The 18,386-nt window shown below is 32.5% G+C and overlaps 2 protein-coding genes across 2 annotated transcripts; both read left to right on the top strand.

The window, feature by feature from the left end:
- Window positions 1-4,226: 4,226 nt before the first annotated feature.
- On the top strand, window positions 4,227-5,162 carry LOC110306550 (olfactory receptor 4P4-like). Its single transcript, XM_021178646.1, has one exon. It carries the CDS (start codon window positions 4,227-4,229, stop codon window positions 5,160-5,162), a length of 936 nt encoding a protein of 311 aa, XP_021034305.1.
- A 9,318-nt stretch (window positions 5,163-14,480) lies between these two features.
- Window positions 14,481-15,532, top strand: LOC110290137 (olfactory receptor 4P4-like). The gene has a single exon (XM_021156620.1). It carries the CDS (start codon window positions 14,508-14,510, stop codon window positions 15,435-15,437), a length of 930 nt encoding a protein of 309 aa, XP_021012279.1. The 5' UTR covers window positions 14,481-14,507; the 3' UTR covers window positions 15,438-15,532.
- Window positions 15,533-18,386: the final 2,854 nt, after the last annotated feature.

Genomic DNA, 18,386 nt, shown 5'->3' with positions numbered 1-18,386 from the left:
CCTTCTGACCTAAGTTAAATGTTAACAGGCTGCTGATGTTTAAATGGACCAATCATGTGAAACTGCGCCAATTCCTCCCCCAGCCCCACTCCTTTTCTATAAAAATCCCTAGCTTACAAGCTTCGTGGTCCAATCCACTGTCTCCTGTGTGAAATACATTTTGACCTGGAGCTCAGCCATTAAACTACCTCATGTTGTTACATCAAGGTGTTGTGTTCTGTGCGTAATTCTTGGGTGCACACCGAATCTGGAGTTGAGTGGGGTTTTCCCCACTAGGTTCTTTCAATGGAACTAGAAAATGCTATCTTGAGAGAGGTAACATAGTCCCAAAAGAACACTCACTGATAAGTGCATATTAGCCCAAAAGCTCAGAATACCCAAGATACAATTAACAGACCATATGAAGATCTTCTTAGAAGGAAGAACAAAGTGTGGGTGCTTCGGTCCTCCTTAGAAGGGGTAACAAAATACGGGAGTAAATACAGAGACAAAGTATGGAACAGAGACTGAAGTAAAGGCCATCCAGAGACTGCCACCACCTAGTGAGTCCATCCCATATTCATTCTCCAAATGCAGACACTTTTGTGGATCCTAAGAAGTGCATGTTGTCAGGAGCCTGATATCCTGATATAACTGTCTCCTGAGAGGCTCTGCCAGAGCCTGACAAATACAGAGGTGGATGCTCACAGCCAACCATTGGACTGAGCATTGGGTGTACTTAGAGAAAAGACTGAAGGAGCTGAAGAGGTTCTCAACTCTATAGGAAGAACAACAATACCAAAAAACCTTAATCCCCAGAGCTCCCAGGGACTAAACCACCAACCAGAGTATACATGGAGGGATCCTTGACTCTAGCTGCATATGTAACAGAGGATTGCCTTTTCATGATTCAATTGGAGGGTAGACCCTTGGTCCTGTGGAGACTTAATTCCCCAGAGTAGGTGAATACTAGGGTGGTGAGGTGGGTAGGTGATGGAGAACCTTCTTAGAAGCAGAGAGGAGGGTGAATGGGATAGCGGGTTTGTGGAGGGGAAACCAGGAAGGGGGATACTATTTGAAATGTAATTAAGTCATTTATATAATATTTATATATATAATATAATATAAATGTAATTAATGTCATTTATATAATATTTATAATAAAAAATTCCTAGGAATATTGAATTATTCTTCACAACTCTCAAAATATTCCAAGCCAGGAGTCTGAAAACACTGAGAAACATGCTCCCTGTAGTTGTGTGTCATAATTCTAAAATGTATCATTGTTTCTAAATAAATAAGATTTTTAATTTAGAAAAAGCAAAAAAACACAAGACAAAAGGCTGCAAAGATAAGAAATCCATAATGTCCAAATAGTACCATCAAATTATGGCCACATCTTCAGTAGTGAGCCTATTGTGAACACCTCATACAGGAACTGTAACAATCACAAATATAGAGACACAAACACAAAAAAAGATACATACACACACATACATACAATTTTATTGACTTCTTTCATCATCTGCTACATTTCAAAGATTAATTTGGCTAGACGAAATTATCAGTGTGTGTAGAAATGAATGTGAGCTTTAATATTTATTTCTCTGTTCCTTTGCAAATCCCAACACTAAATACCTAGTGAAGGAAGGTAGAAAATTTCATTACTGTTCTGTGACAGTTGACCAAAAATATTCAGATGCAAATCACAGAACTCATAAGAGATTATCTCTGTTTCCTTTCATGTTCTTCTTTGCCAATAATCTGAAGATTCTCTAAGTCTCTGTATCAGACTCTGTCTCTGTCCCCCACCTCTCTCATACAGACACACAAACACATACACACACACACACACACACACACACACAATTACATTTATATCTCCTCTCCAGAATCAAGACCCTACCCCTAAAAAAAAAAAAGTTCCTTTAAAGATACTCAAGTGTTCTTCTCGTTCTTCAGAGGAGATTTCTTAGAAGTCCTGAGGCTCTCTGGATCTCAACAATAATATTGCCCTCTGGAGACATTGTGCTTAGAGTGTTGCTACTACATAAAGACTAGTGAATTGTAGCTTAAGTATTCATAAGAGGCTTGAGAGTAAAGAGTGCAAATGCTGACAACTGATAATTCTGTGCAGTAAACATCACTTACAGGAAGCTTTTAAGGGAAGAGGTAGTCATACATTCAAATGTAAAGATGTTACGATTTCTTTTGTTTGTACTTGGCTCTTGTGTTTTTAGAATTTACTATGAATCTGTGAATATTTAGTTTTGAATATATCTACAAATGGTACTTTGGAAATGCCATCATCAAACTTTGGTAGACTAAGCATAAAGAATGATTAGCTTTCAAGATGAAGGACAACTTATCTACTGAAAGAATATAGCAATGTAAGTTCATAGATTTTTGAATCTTACTATTTTTATATAGTATTGGGGTTTTCCACATGGAAAAGAGAAATGTAATCTTGGAAATGTTTTGATCTGTTAAATTTGTCAGGTCTGATTTATAGTCTTCTGTTTCATTTCAGGTGTTCATGGTAAGAAAAATCAGCAACATGAGCTACCAAGAAGAGTAGTTGTGTGATGAGGAGTATTAGACACTAATCAGAAAATCATCCAAAAGTCATGTGCAGATAATGTTCATACTGCTCTCTTGTAGGTATTCAATGTCAGCTTGTTATTTTTAAGTTGTTAATTCAAGTGTTATCAAAATTTGAACCAATGAGGTTTGAGCCTGTTTTTATTTGTAAGTTTCTTTAATTACTAGATTTTTGTATTTGACTCTCCTTTTGCAACAAATTTTCTCCAGAAATAAAGCATAAATTTCAAATATAAATCTGATCTAATTTACTTAAAGAAATGTGACATTTAATATGGTTTGTGATGGTGCTATTTATTGTACACTATCTTAGGTTAAATTCTGATATTTCACTAATTAAATGTGAGTTATTTTCAAATCATGGGACCTTTAAGAATTGTTATTATAATTAAACATTCTAAAAGTAAAATTTTGAGTCATTATAATACATAATTACTTCTAAAGTTTTATGTCTCTATTTAAAGCCTCAAGTAGTTAAAGAGGTCACTTTTATTTGAAATTATTAAATATGGAATGTAAAGCTTAATACCCTAAACATGGTTTGCAATGAAAGGTAAGATTTGCATAGAGGTATGGTTCCTAAATTAGGATTCAGTTTCATGTAGAAATTCTTTCTAGCTATCATTTAACTTTTGCTAACAGAGACAGAGGGTAAGTATTTGGTTCTTGCCTATCTCCTGGTCTAATAGTTTGATAATAGAACTTGAGAGTGTAGCTTCAGAATAGAGCATAATATATGTAAATATACAGATAAGTTCTGAAACAAATACAAACTAATATTTTAACTACAAAGCATATATTAAGATTATATACTTTCTTCAAATTTGTTGGCTGTACTTACACTTGCAGACTTCAAATTATCTGTAAATTATAGGAAATTGTTCCTGATGTGTTAGTACACAGTTAATGAATCTATATTTGCCTAAAGATAATCTTTTATACTAATATATAGATGAGTAATGCAAATGATTTTTCTTTCTTTTCATAATCTCCACGATAAAAAATTGCTATATTTTTACCTTCTTAATTATCTTCAGAACATAACACACATATTCTATTTTATTAATTTTAATAAGTGATTCTCATTTAACTTTCAACTATCATATTTGATGGAATACTTCTCATCAGTCATATAAGTCTCATTTTAAAAATTTTAAAAGTCACAAATATTTTCCCATAGAAAATATTGAGTTTGCAACACGATTTTATGTCAGAGAGACAAAAAATCCTCCTAAGATACATAACTGTTTTGAATAAAATGTGCAAATGAAAGCATAAATAAGATATATTCTCCACATTATATTATATTATTTTCCTCTTTCAAAATTTTGCACAGAAAAGAAGCACATTTACTTTTTATTGCAAAATTGTAATGATAATTTATATTTTAACAGATAAAGTTTTTCTTGATATTACTCTTAAGGTAGATTATTAGGGATAATAAATAAGTAACTATTTGAAACAAAAAAATCTATTTTTCAAATACCAAGGAATTTATACTGACTTATAAATTATCAACTGGAATATTTAACAATAGTTTCCAATACTTGTTTATAATACTTACGTAGTTGTAAATTCATTGAAAATAATTTATCTCAATCTTTTTTTCCATAGATACTCAATTTTCCTTGTATAGATTATAATAAATGGAATGTCAGAGGAACATATCAGAATTTCTTCTTATGGGGCTATCTTCTAAGCAGAACATTGAAGTATTTTGCTTCATGTTCTTCTTACTCTGCTACTTTACCATCTTGTCTTGGAATCTGTTGATCCTTTTCTCAATTAGATGCAGTTCTCTGTTTGACCAACCTATGTACTATTTCCTCAGTCATTTAGCTTCTATGGACATTTGCTATACCTCCTGTGTGACACCCAAATTGATTGGGGATCTGCTTGCAGAAAGAAAAACCATCTCTTATACAAACTGCATGCTACAGGTCTTTGCCATGCACTTCTTTGGAATGATTGAAATCTTAATTCTGACAGCCATGGCCTTTGACCGCTGTGTGGCCATCTGCAAGCCTCTCCACTACATGGTCATCATGAGCAGAAACAGATGCCATGTTTTTATGTTGGTTTCCTGTGTTGGTGGTGTTGCCCACTCCTTTCCCCAGGTTATAATGCTATTCTGTTTGCCCTTCTGTGGACCCAATGAATTAGATCACTACTACTGTGACGTTTTCCCTTTGTTGAAAGTTGCTTGCACTGATACCTACATCACTGGTGTCCTCATGGTTGCCAATTCAGGAACGGTTTCCTTTGTTATCTTTGTTCTCTTGTTTGGTTCATACGCAATTATACTGTTCACATTAAGGAATTACTCAGCAGAGGGGAGACGCAAAGCTCTTTCAACCTGTGGGTCCCATATATCTGTGGTTACTTTATTCTTTGGACCTTCCATCTTTGTCTACCTTAGACCACCTTCCACTTTCCCTGAAGACAAAATCTATGCACTGTTTTATACTATCATTGCTCCTATGTTAAACCCCCTCATATATACTCTAAGAAATACAGAGATGAAGAGTGCCATAAAGAAGGTTTGGTGTCAGATGACATTTTTAGGAGAAAAACACAAATAATTTGCTTCACTAATAGAATGCTAAAACACTGTACAACTATTAAACTGGTTTTTCATCAAGAGGAACAGTTAGTGTCTCAACTGTTCCAAATTTTCCTTATTCATAATTAGCAAAAATTAGAATATTAATAATAATTACTACCAAATATTTTATTTTGAAACCTAGTAAGAAAATGCACATTGAAATTGTTATGGGTTAAAAAATGGTTTTTATATTATACAATCATTTTCTACATTAATTTAATGTTATTAGCTCCTTTAGTTGATTTATTTCATGATGATAAACATTTTTTTCAAGCACAATTTAGTAATAGATTGAAACTCTCTTCAGAAGGAATGTTATAGTAATGAACTTTGTATTGTGAGCAGATTTGTAAATAACACTCATATTATGAGTCACTGAAACAAATCATTCTACAAAAGATTAAAAAAAAGTGAGAGAATTTGAGTGATTTTGACACAAAATATTCATCATGAATTCACCTGAGAGCTGCTAACTTGCTCACTTATAAATGTCAGTAGCTTTATGAGTGGTCTCAGTTATTGGCACAAACAATGACTTTGTGGACAGTCATAGTTTTAGGCACATACAATGTATTTATGAATGATAACAGGTTTAGGATGAATATCTGAGCTTGTCCCTTTAAATATCCTCAGCTTGTAGAAACACTGAATAAGAATATCTATTTTTTTCTTCTTCTCGGTAAAACCTATTTAGTTGTGCTGTTCTATGTTATCATGATTCAGGAAAAGGAACATATGCCAGATTTTCTGAATACATTTACATGAGAAAGGATTTTGTTCTATTGTGATCAAATGTTATAGCATCAGGAATTTCTTTTCTCCTGATTTTACAATGTTTATCCTATTCATTAACATATAAATTAATGTTATGCATTGCGGTTTTTTTGTTTGTTTGTTTGTTTGTTTTTGCAGAGTTGAGGACTGAACCTTGTGCTTGCTAGGCAAGTGCACTACCACTGAGCTAAATCCCCAACCCTGCATTACAGTCTTTTGATACACATAGTTCTGACACCCCCCTTTAGTCCTCTTGTGAGCCTCCTCCCCTTGTTCAGATTCGATTTGTTTTGTTTTTCAATAATTTTCTTAAAACTATGTTTGGAGCATATTCTTTCTTGTCTCTAGCTCCTCCTAGAACTTTCTTGCCTCTCTTCCCATCCAAATTCATGTTCTCCCCCATCTTTCTCTCTCTTCCTCAAAAAAACACCAAAATAACAAAAAAATGAAATGGACAAACAGACAAGTCAAAATACCAAAACAAACCAAAAGGTATACAAAAACCCATGGAATACATGTTGTGTTGGCTAACTTCTCATAAGAATGGGGCTTATGCTGCTGTATACTTAAAACACTCAGTGACACTCCTCTAGGAAAAATTTCACACAGATTTTCCCTTTCCCATAAGGTATCAATAGGAAGTAGTCTCTTTGTTGGGGAAATTTTGTGTGTTCTTCCACTTTGCCATTATGGGATTTAGTCCAAATTGAACATGTATAGGTGGTGACTTGCTCTCATACTCTCTGTGACTTCAGTTGTGTATCAGCTCTATTGTTTCTGAATGGTGCTTTTTCTTAGCATCATTTACCATCTCTGGCTCTTATAAATTTTCTGTTCCTTTTCAGGACAGATGCTGAGCCTTACGGGGAACAGTTTAATAAACACATTCCCTTTGAGTCTGAGTATTCCAAAGTCTCTCATTCTCTGCACATTCTTCAGTTGTGGGTCTCTGTTTTAATTGCCATCTGCTATAAGAGGAAGCTTCTCTGATTAGGGCTGGGTGATACACTGATTTACAAAGAGAGTAATTATGTCATTGGAAGTCATTTTATTATTTTGTTTCCTTAGCATAATTATAGTAGTAGCTGGTTCCTTTTTTTAAAATTGTCTGTTTTTATGTTACATGTATTCCATTGCCTTCATTTGTCCCAAATTCCTTGTTCCATTATAGCTTATCTTCTCTATATTTTACTTTCTACATTCACATATTTATGTGCTTTTCTAGGCTCACTGTTTCCCCCAAAACCTGTTTTCTTCAGTTTTAGAGGGGGTCACTGACTTACCTAACAACATGAAGAGATATATATATTTCATGATTGATAGCCATTTTATATCTATTTTCAGAGAATTCCATGAGAGCTATACCTAGGATCTAACTGTGACCACTTCATCATATAATCAGGCAGATTCTATGAAGAATGATTAGTTTATATTAGTGGTGCTAACCAAACGATGCAATGTAGATACATATTTGTTAACTCTTAGACCTATCAATATTTCTCAATTGATCATTGCCTAGGGTCAGCTGTCGCTGACCTATATACATTTATTTCACCATTAATTTCTATTCATACTCTCACAAAGGAAACTGCTTATCCCATTTTTGTTTCTCATGGAAGAGTCCATGGACCTTTTATTTTAATGGTGAGGCTCTTGAATGTGTTGGAATTATGCCTCATGTTACTCAGAGATGCCTAACAAACTGATGTGTAGACATTGGGCTGTGCTCTAGGATGGTATATTTGTAAAATTTCTCTCCCTATATCTCAGTGTCTCCCTCACCTAACTTGTACTTCCATTCAGTTTAGTCATAAGAATATTGCAGGTTTCAATACAAAAAATATACTGGATATTCCACTTCAGCTTTTATATGTGTGTAATAATCAAAACTAGAATATAAATTAAGATTGTAGTTTTCATTGTTGCATTATATAACTACATTCTATTTAATAAATTTACAGTACATTTATATATTAATAGATACACCTGAAAAACAGTTTAAGTAAATTTGTTAGCTAGACAAATTAAAATCATAGACAAAACCTAAAATCCTTCCTCAGGATCTATTATTTTTCTTAATTCATAATTATTTAAACTTTAAGCAAACTAAGAAACCTGTTTACTTAATTTTTATTCATTAATTTATTCATTTCTTTTTCTTTTGTTTCTTTTCCTATTTTTATTGAAAGTATAATATTTCTCATAAATAATCCTGATTAATAATTGTATATATAATATTCATTCCTTTTTCTATAGCAAAGCATGTCTCTTCTTAATATCATGGAAATATGCCCTTTTTAGATCTCAGGTCTTTAACCATTTATTCAATATTCTGCTGCTGAATTATTAAAATCCTCCAATGTAACTTTTATCATTTCTGGAATTTAAAGTAATAAATTAAATACACACTCTCCTCCTCTGTATGTTTCCTGGAGACTTACTGGCTCTTTATTCCTTTTGTCTTCATGATGTATTTCGTAGTAAGAAAAATCAAGCAGTGATTTCTCAACCAAGTAGTTGAGAAAATTGGTGCTTTTTAGTACAATTTTAACATTTTTAAAGAAGGTCTTGGGTTTTACTATTCCCATTTTGTGACTTTAAACAAAATAAAGTGGATTTGGTTTACATCAGGTAACTTCATTCTATAACTCTCACTCTTTTTTTTTTTTTTTTTCGATTTAATGCCCTTTACTACACCAGGTGTTAGTGTGTGTTCATGGAAGGAATATACTTGATATTATATCAATGACTGTAATTGGCCATGTTTAAATGACCATGCTTTGATATTGATGTTTCTTCTTCCCACTGTGTTAACATAGGTAGTTATAGCCTAGGTTAGACTTGAGCTCCCAACCGTTCTATTTCAGTCTCCAACATACTATGCAACAGACATGTTCCACCATGATCAGGAATATTGGTATTTTTTATATTATAGTTTTTAGATTATCCTAATTTTAGCCGAAATCGTAAGGATTATTGATATATGGTATGAAAGATTATTTAAGGAATAAACAAAAGTATGTGCATGGGCATAGTGGTGCATGTGTGTGTGAGTGTATGTGTGCGTGCGTGTGTATGTGTGTGTGTGTTTGTGTGTGTGTGTGTGAATTTGTGAGGGAATCCAGTCACTGATGTCCTGAGGCTGTTTAGTGACTGGGATCTCTAGATCACTAGCAACGTCATGTGTGGCTGGATGATTATTTATAACCCTCATCTGGTGTGAGCTTCAGCTTTTCTGCTAACTTCGCCCTACAGAAAATTCTTCTGGTGAGTTTATAATTTGTCAGGTAAACCAATCTTTTCTGGAGTGGAACGTCAACATACAGAATTAAGGACAAATGTTTACTTTAGACTCCATATTAATTCATAAAATATCCAGCAATTTTCTGTCTGTTTCTTACATAAAGTAATTTTAGTAATAGAAATAGGTGTTATGATTTGACTAATTTGGATCTATAACTCATTCCACTTATTTTAAATTCTTTCTTCCTATAAGAACATGACCCTTACTTTTGTGAATGTTTCATGAGTGACAGGTGTCAGTTGTCTTTAAAAGATGCAAGATATTTTCCTATGAGCATCTACTAGATGAGAGAGAGAGAGAGTGAGAGAGAGAGAGAGAGGGAGAGGGAGAAATATTCAAGAAAATTTAAAAGTGTTGAAAAGTATGTAAAGAAGAATTAAAATATCAGTGTAGAAATCCAGAAAAAAAAATATAAAGGAAGAGAGATAATGGACTTATAAAGGTGAAATTAAAGGCTAGTATAAATTTTCCCTTCCCATCATCTTCTCTGAGTATATTCTCTGCTTTTTGTCTCCATTCTTTAGAATGCAATGTAAGTAAATGTTAAATAGAGTCAACTGTTTTGGAGAGGAACCTTATTTTGAGATCAATTCAAAATGTCCATAGAGATTAAAATGTGACATGTCAGAGATGCAGGTGGGCACAGGAGGTACATGATGCCTATTTAAGTTAAAAAAAAACACATAAGGGGAAATATCACTAGATTGTTCAGTAGATCAAGAGAGTATTGACTATGCAAAAAGTTATTTACAACCTACCAAGAAGAACAAATTGAAACATGAAATACATTCTGGCAAGAACTACTTTCTCACTCCCTACTCCTCAGAGTGAGTGAAAGAGAAAAACATACAAACAAAAAATCAAACTCACATGAAAAGAGAGTTAACTGTAGTCAACCCCTTCCTGCAAAAAAAGGAACAAATCAAATTGAAGAACCTGTTTATTTACTTGCCTTTTTTTTTTTTTGAGGTAGACTGTGTTGATGATTATGTAGATAATTGAATGATTAAAATTAAACTAAATTAAATATTTGAAATGATTTATTTTAAGCATTCAAGAAATATTTAAGAATCAATTTTTGGTCAGAATAGAAGGAGATCAGTAAAAATGAGAAGACTGGACAGAATTAATTTGATCCCCTTCACAGGATGAAGTTGCTCCATTAACTTATCTAACATTTGAGAGTTCATTATTTCAAACTAGCTAATGATTAAAATGTTACTTAAAAGTGTATTTACCAGTACTAATACCATCAGAGGAAATCTATTACAGGACAAAAATTGCACAGAGCACTGGGTGGTAGCGGGGATTCAAAATGCAATATAAGTAATTTTCTTAGGGTTTCTTGGAAGCATGTAAGTCACATCTTTTAAAAAGGTGTAAGTTCATGAAAATCAAATGCAGATGGAGGTTACTATTATAAGGATTTAAAAAGAAATGTTTGGGGCCATTGTACCTTTGTTTTTAGGACTAATAATTTTATTGTTCTGCATGCATCTAGAAGTTTTATTTGCATTGTTTTCAATATCATAGCACTATATTTAGATATAAGGCCTTAAGATAATCATTATGATATTAATGACTCAATATATTCTTTGGTAAAATGGGTTTATTAAGACTTAGTGCTATTCCATTCAAAGTATTAATTACTTTAGGGAACCTATGAATAAGGAAAATGAGAAGGATTGAATATCAAGGCAAGAATATACCTACTGATGCCTCTAGGAAAATAGCTTACCAAGGTCGCATATTTTATTATGCTAAAACTAAAATAAGCCCTAATGATTTCACTTTCATATGTTTAAAGTTTGACTAAAAATTAATTTGGCAATGATTGGGAGAACAAGTATACAATCTTAGCAAAAATATTGTTATACGTTTATTAAAAATATGTCAGTATTATACACATTAAAAAGTAAATCAAGAGAGTAGAAAACTAAATTAGAAAATATGTCACAATTTTTTGTTTCCAATTCTGCTCATGTAGAATGTCTACTGTACCTGCTCTAATTGGCTGTGAATCCTGAAGCTGAAGAATCCATGGCTTTTTGCACAGGAAAATGAGCCTTAGTTTTTTGTTCATAAATATATGGAACATAAAGGACTGAGGAACACTTCTAGGCTGCAATTTTATTGTCTATATATTTCTTCCTTTTAGTTATGTACACTTAAAAACTCAATTTTGTACATACTAGTAATTTGAGACTGCCTTGATACACTAAAAGTTAATTCTGGTGGTAAAAATAAGATAATATTGAAAGAGGAAAGAAAATGCATGTGTAAGTTCATCATGTGACTTTGAATGTTCTCAGTTTATGTCATACCTTTGGCTCCAGACCTAGAAAATTCTAATTTCAAAGTTCTGACATATTACATGGTACTGCTGTGGATTCCTTTACTTAATCATAAGACTCAATTAATTTTTACATTTCTCAATCTTCAACTCTTCTCATATGTATATCAAAGTAAACTGAACATGTTGACATACTTGGTAATTTTTAAAAAAAATTTTTCTCCTCCATTTTTACACTTAAACTTAAGACACAGGGGAGGAAATATTTGGTCTATATTTGAGTGTTGAAGGAAATGAACTGAGATCACAATTCATGTGCTATCACATTAAAATTCTTTGCTGACTTAAGTACAGAAGCCAATCATCTTTTCAATTCTACACACTCAATGGAAGTTTATAGAAAGAAAAAGATGAATTAGCAAACAAATTAAAGAAAAGTTTGTCAAGAAGCAGAATAAAGTCTCAGCTGTAGCTTTGTGGAAAAAGATAGCTAGAGATTTAAACCAATTTGGAACTGGAATTATAATTTTAGACCATATATAGTAATATATATTTTTAAATTTTTTGTCAGTAAGACAGAATGATCATTTAGTTTTTATCAAGTATTGTTTAACAACTCAGTTTCTCAGTGACTCATGTTATATGTGAACTAAATCTTAATTTTGTTTTTGGAAATATTTACCTCTATGCACCTCACTAAAATAATGTTGCTGTTAGACTCATATAAACTAAAATGACTTTGAGTGAACATGACTCTAGAAGTAGCAATTACTTATATCTCAGTAAAAACTATGTTAACAATGGATATTAATTGTTTGATTATAATGTAATTATAAATCTTGAAATTATATTGTAGAAATAAATTCTTTAACACTGGTTTTCATTTTAATGTGAAAGTTAACATGGATAATGTAATTCTTAACAAAGAAATTAGAAGGGAATTTAACAAATGAGTAGGTAAGTAACGATAATTTAAAAATTACTAGAATATACAAAATATTTTAGTAATGGCCATACCTTTACTGTTATTTGAATTCAAATTTATTATATCAGCATTGATTACTTACTCTGTTATTTTTTCCAGCAGGACTGGGAAAAGTAGGAAATTAGAAGTACTCCCAATCTCTAACCCAGTGTCTCAAATTTCATGAATCAAATCCTATTGGATTGTCATTTTATTCTTGATGGATAAAATAAAAAAATATGATTGATTCTCTCTTTGACCTTTAATGAAAATACTTTTGTTTAGAGATAAAATATTTAACTAGGGAATCTCTTCCTTTCTTACCTAAGTTATCTTTTCATAAGAAAATATCAATTTCTTCAAAGAAGTCAAGTTCACTGAATTCTTGGAATATTTATTCTGTACCATTAAAATTTAAATTACAAATTCAGATTTTACAAATCTCTGAATATGAAGTTACTGGACACTTACTGATTTATATATTAATCACTCCTACTGTGGAATTATTTCTACATAGATTTTCACATCTTATGTGGCAGATAAACTTGATTAATAAAAAGATTAAGTATTACAGAAATATCCATTCAGTGACATAATTTGAATATATAACTTGGATGTCAGATATGTTCCAATAAAAACAATTTTACACAATTTGTTCTATAAAATAAACAATATCAAGATTCCTCATACATTTTCACAAGCAGCAAAAATTGAGTAAAATAGAAACTAAAAGTGGAGCCCTTCATTTAATATATAATAGAAAATATATTTATATTTTATGTATATTTTATTTAATATATGTGTTATATAAAAGATAAATATATAGGCAAACCTGTATTATTGCATGTATATGATTTCAGGACTGACAACTTGGTTTTGGGTAACCAATTAAGGATCTCACTCCTGAGGAGAATATTTCTTTTGCTCTCAGGACTCCTTAGTGGCCTATAATACTTGTTTGTGTGGTACAGGTGAATTTCCCATTTCTATGTTAACATTTCTACTATACCTTCACAGGTCTTGTGTAGTAAGACATATTATGGTCTCAGGGTTTTAGTAAGGGGTGGGTTTTGGCATGGTTGGAGAGTAAAATTGAAGGGTAGAAATGATATATGTGTATTTTATATAAAAATTTAAAAAGCAAAATTATACAAGTGAGTTTGTATTCCAGTATTCTTAGTTTTAATAACTACCATGTTGCATGAGTAATTAAGTATACAATTTTAATGAAGTAACTTAAGAAATAAATATGCTTTAATTATAAAATCTTAAAATTATAATACAAAAATCACAGATAATAAAAGGGAAAATATGGAAAATTATTAATTGCTTTTAAGGTGTAATTTTTATTGAATGCATTCCTGTGTGTCTTGATTTGGAATAAGATTTATAGAGCAGGAGCTGCTTGTAAGCAACCCCACATGAGTATCAAGAGCCAAACTCAGTTCCTCTCTAAGAGCCTTACTCATTCTTAACACGGAATGATGCCTACGGCCCCCTGGACAATTACTCAAATCAGTTTTATGGACTTGTTACTTAGACTGCTTATTTTCCAGTTCACATACACACCTATGTATATAAATTGTGTTCAATTTTATTTTATTATTTATATATTTAAATTAAACTATAGTATATCCCATGAGTCAAAATTTGACCTACTGTTTTAGACTACACTTTACTTGTGCTTTGAATTATACTTTTATTTTTAACAGTCTTGGGGGCTGTTAGGATCCCAAACTCATCATTTACAAGAACTTAATTGCATATTCACAATGTTCAGTAACTAGCCATAATTCTAAGCCAGTCTTTTAATATTTGATGACTCAATTTAATTTTATTCATGTGAAAACTAACATAAGATCAATAGGGTTATCTCTCAAACAAAAGCTGATGTCAGTGTTAATTATCAACAATCTCCATATTGATATCCCTCATTAATCTATCTGTCTTTTCAGGGACCTGCCATGTTGTTCTATTTCACTGAACTATGGGGAATGTTACTGTGTTTATTCTCTTGGGACTTTCTGACAATCAAAACATTGAAGTCCTCTGCTTTGTATTATTTCTATTTTGCTACATTGCTATTTGGATGGGTAATGTTCTCATAATGGTTTCTATCACATACACTCAGCTCATGGACCAACCCATGTATTTCTTCCTCCATTACTTATCACTTTGTGATCTTTGCTACACATCTACAGTGACTCCCAAACTCCTGACTGATTTACTGGCAGAAAGAAAGATTATTTCCTATAATAACTGCATGACACAGCTCTTTGTTCTTCATTTCCTTGGTGCCATTGAAATCTTCATTCTCACAGCAATGGCCTATGACCGTTATGTTGCCATCTGCAGGCCCCTGCACTACACTGTCATTATGAGCAGACGGAGATGCAATGAAATCCTTGCAGCTTGTTGTACTGGGGGATTTGTGCACTCAGCCAGTCAGTCGCTTCTCATTGCTTGTTTGTCCTTTTGTCATCACAATGAGATAGATCACTACTTCTGTGATGTATATCCTTTATTGAAATTGGCTTGCACTGATACACATAGAATTGGGCTCTTTGTTATTGTTGATTCTGGCTTAATTGCTTTGGTGACATTTGTAGTTTTAATGGTATCTTATTTTCTGATAGCATATACCATTAGTGTTTACCCTGCAGAGAAACGTTCCAAAGCTCTTTCAACATGTAGTTCTCATATAACCATTGTGGTCCTGTTTTTTGTGCCTGTTTTCTTCATTTACATCAGACCAAATATAACATTCCCAGAAGACAAAGTGTTTGCTCTTTTCTACACCATCATAGCTCCCATGTTCAACCCTCTGATCTACACACTGAGAAACCTGGAGATGAAGCGTGCAATTAAAAAAATGTGGTATCATCAAATACCTTCAAACAAGAAACAAATTCCATGAAAGACACGAAAAATGCATATATGTGAATATCAAGTCATTCTATAACTGTCTTGTTCTTTTTTTCACTTATTAGAAATTAATAATAGTTCACAGGGTTGTGTGTGTGTGTGTCCTTTATTCTCCCTTCTTTTGTCTTTCAGCATGACTTTCATTGGACTGAGATTCATTTCAGTGTAAACCAAATGCTGATTTTGTGAATTTTATTTTCCTTAGGGCTCATTATTTCCTTGAGGCTTTTTTCTTTCATCAACTATAAATTCTAGAAAACTTTAAAAAATAACTTACAAGGTTTCTTGAGCTATGAATAGTGATCATCCTTGTTGTCATTGCATCTCTAAAATCACTGTTTAGTTGTTTTTCTTAGTAGAGACACAGGGCTTCAAATGTCCAGGCCTAACTGATTGTATAATGTTATTTTAATTCAATAAAATAAATAATATGTTCCTTTTTAAAAGCATAAATTTTATAATTAATAATGAAATAACTAGAAATCACATGTCAGGAATCAATGATTCTGTAAATAAATTTTCATGTATAACTACATATGTAGCTTTTCATTTCTATAACTGCATAGACTAATAAAGAAAAAATATAATATGTTAGTAAATACATTATTAATTATACAACTCTATTCACTGAGAGTATCATCTCTGATATTGTATATTGAAAGTTCAGGATTTTTAATCCAGCAACATGTCTACTCTGGCTGGAATGTAGATGTGTCATTTATACTGACCTTTAGTCCCAAGCATGAAGTCTAATTGAGAGATAGATAAATGTACAAATCAGAAAAAGAGTTTACATCATAAGATATGCCCATTTTCATAAGAACAGTGCAGGTAAGAGAGGTTATTTAGGAGAGTGCAGCAAGAGGCAGTGTAGTTAAGTTGAAGTCAGTTCTGTCTGTTGAGTTAAGGGCAATTGAGTTCAGTTCAGTCAGCTGAGGCAATTGAGTTGAGTTCAGAGAGTCAGTGCAGTGGAGTTGAGTTCATGCAGTTGAGTTGCAGGTCAGCAGAGGCAACTGAAGCCAAAGAATAAGGAGATAGAGGATTAGAACAAATTGTCAGAGTTCTTTTGAGCAGTTCAGTGAATGAATTCAGATTTGAATCTGTCAGCTAAGAGAGGAGTTTGAGCCAGACATCTCAATTGAATTTGCCAGTCAGAGTTCAGAAAGAACTAGGAAAGGTAAGCATATTCAGAAGTAAGTCTCAGAGGTTGAAAACACTGAGTGCCTAGATTTTATGATGGCTAGTAGCTTTCAGGACTAGGCCTAGGTTACCTGACAGAAGCAGTAAGCCACCAAGGAGACAATTACTTCAGCCAAATAATAGTTATTCTCACACATGTTAGTTTTCTAGGTGCAAACCTGAAAACTATTGTGGAATTAATAGTTGACCTATATGAAAACGATAAGTTTTTTTTCTTTCCTTTTCTTTTTCTTATCATTTTAAAAGCTCAAAATGAAGACACCAATATATGTGATTTCTATAGCATTAGTCTTATTGGCTTAAAAAGGGCTACATTCTAATTGTGTATTCACATGGCCTTTTCTCTCCAAAGATTACCAGGAATTTGTGAATTAAAATATTGCTTGAATATAGTACACACAGTCAGATTATATTGAGCTTAAAATAAATATCTCTTTATAGCTTCTATCTTCAAATGAATACTTTTCAAGAATGGATGTTAAAGATTCACCATATGAGTTTGGAGTAAACACAGTTTGGGCAATAGCAATAAACATAGTAGTATGAATGAGTGATTGGTATATGTATTAATTTCATGTGACCTTCACTGTCAGATAACATAATGAAACTCAACACTACATGAGATTGATAATTAATAAGGTTTTCCTCATGCCCATGCATTGTGCTGCTAATAAGAACATTGTTGGGAGGAAAAAGCAAACCTATATCCAGAATAATTGTTTCTCTCAGAACAAATTCTGCACCTTCTATTCTGGGTGAGTTTCAGTATATTCAACCTACAATAACAGAGATCAATATTCTCATTAAAAAACTGTAACATGTTGGACACTCAGCATTGTTGTGACATAATATTTTACAAGAATATTCTACTAAAATATTTTCTGCTATATAATTTATGTAGCAGAATTTTAAATTTGTAAAATTATCAATTAGTGAGTAGTTTTGAAACAATATATTTATGAAAGCTATGAATTGATAGACATTTGAATACATAAATACAACAAGCCAATAGTATTCAGAGTTTTCTAATGTAATATAAAAATTTAAACAGATATTTAAAATAAAATATTAGTTAAAATGACAAAATGATATTTATGTGTCGAAAAAATTTAAGTAAGGGCTGAAGAGATGGCTCGGAGGTTAAGAGCACTGACTGCTCTTCCAGAGGTCCTGATTTTAATCCTCAGCAACCACATGGTGGCTCACAATCATCTCTAATGGAATCCAAGGCCCTCTTCTAGTGTGTCTGATGACAGCTACAGTGTACACATATACATAAAATAAATAAATAAATAAAAAGTTTAAGTAAAATTAATAAAGTATATAAAATATGAATCAATAAACAAAATATATACTGTCTGAATTTAAAAGCATTAACATTCGTAACATTGGAGAATGATAGAAAAACTACTTATGCTAGTTATGGGTCATATGAAAAAATAAACAGAAACAAGTTCAACCATAACTCTTTTCTTTTTATTAGGTATTTTCCTCAATTACATTTCCAATGCTATCCAAAAAGTCCCCAATACACTCCCTACACCAGTCCCCCACCCACCGACCCCTACCCCTTGGCCCTGGCATTCCCCTGTACTGGGGCATATAAAGTTGGCAAATCCAGTGGGCCTCTCTTTCCAGTGATGGCCGACTAGGCCATCTTTTGATACAAATGCAGCTGGGGTCAAGAGCTCTGGGGTACTGGTTAGTTCATAATAATGTTCCACCTATGGGGTTGCAGTTC

This window comes from Mus caroli, chromosome 2, assembly GCF_900094665.2.
Source record: "Mus caroli chromosome 2, CAROLI_EIJ_v1.1, whole genome shotgun sequence".
Lineage (NCBI taxonomy): Eukaryota > Metazoa > Chordata > Mammalia > Rodentia > Muridae > Mus > Mus caroli.
The sequence above is the reverse complement of the archived record's forward strand: the minus strand, read 5'-3'. Positions and strand labels throughout refer to the sequence as shown.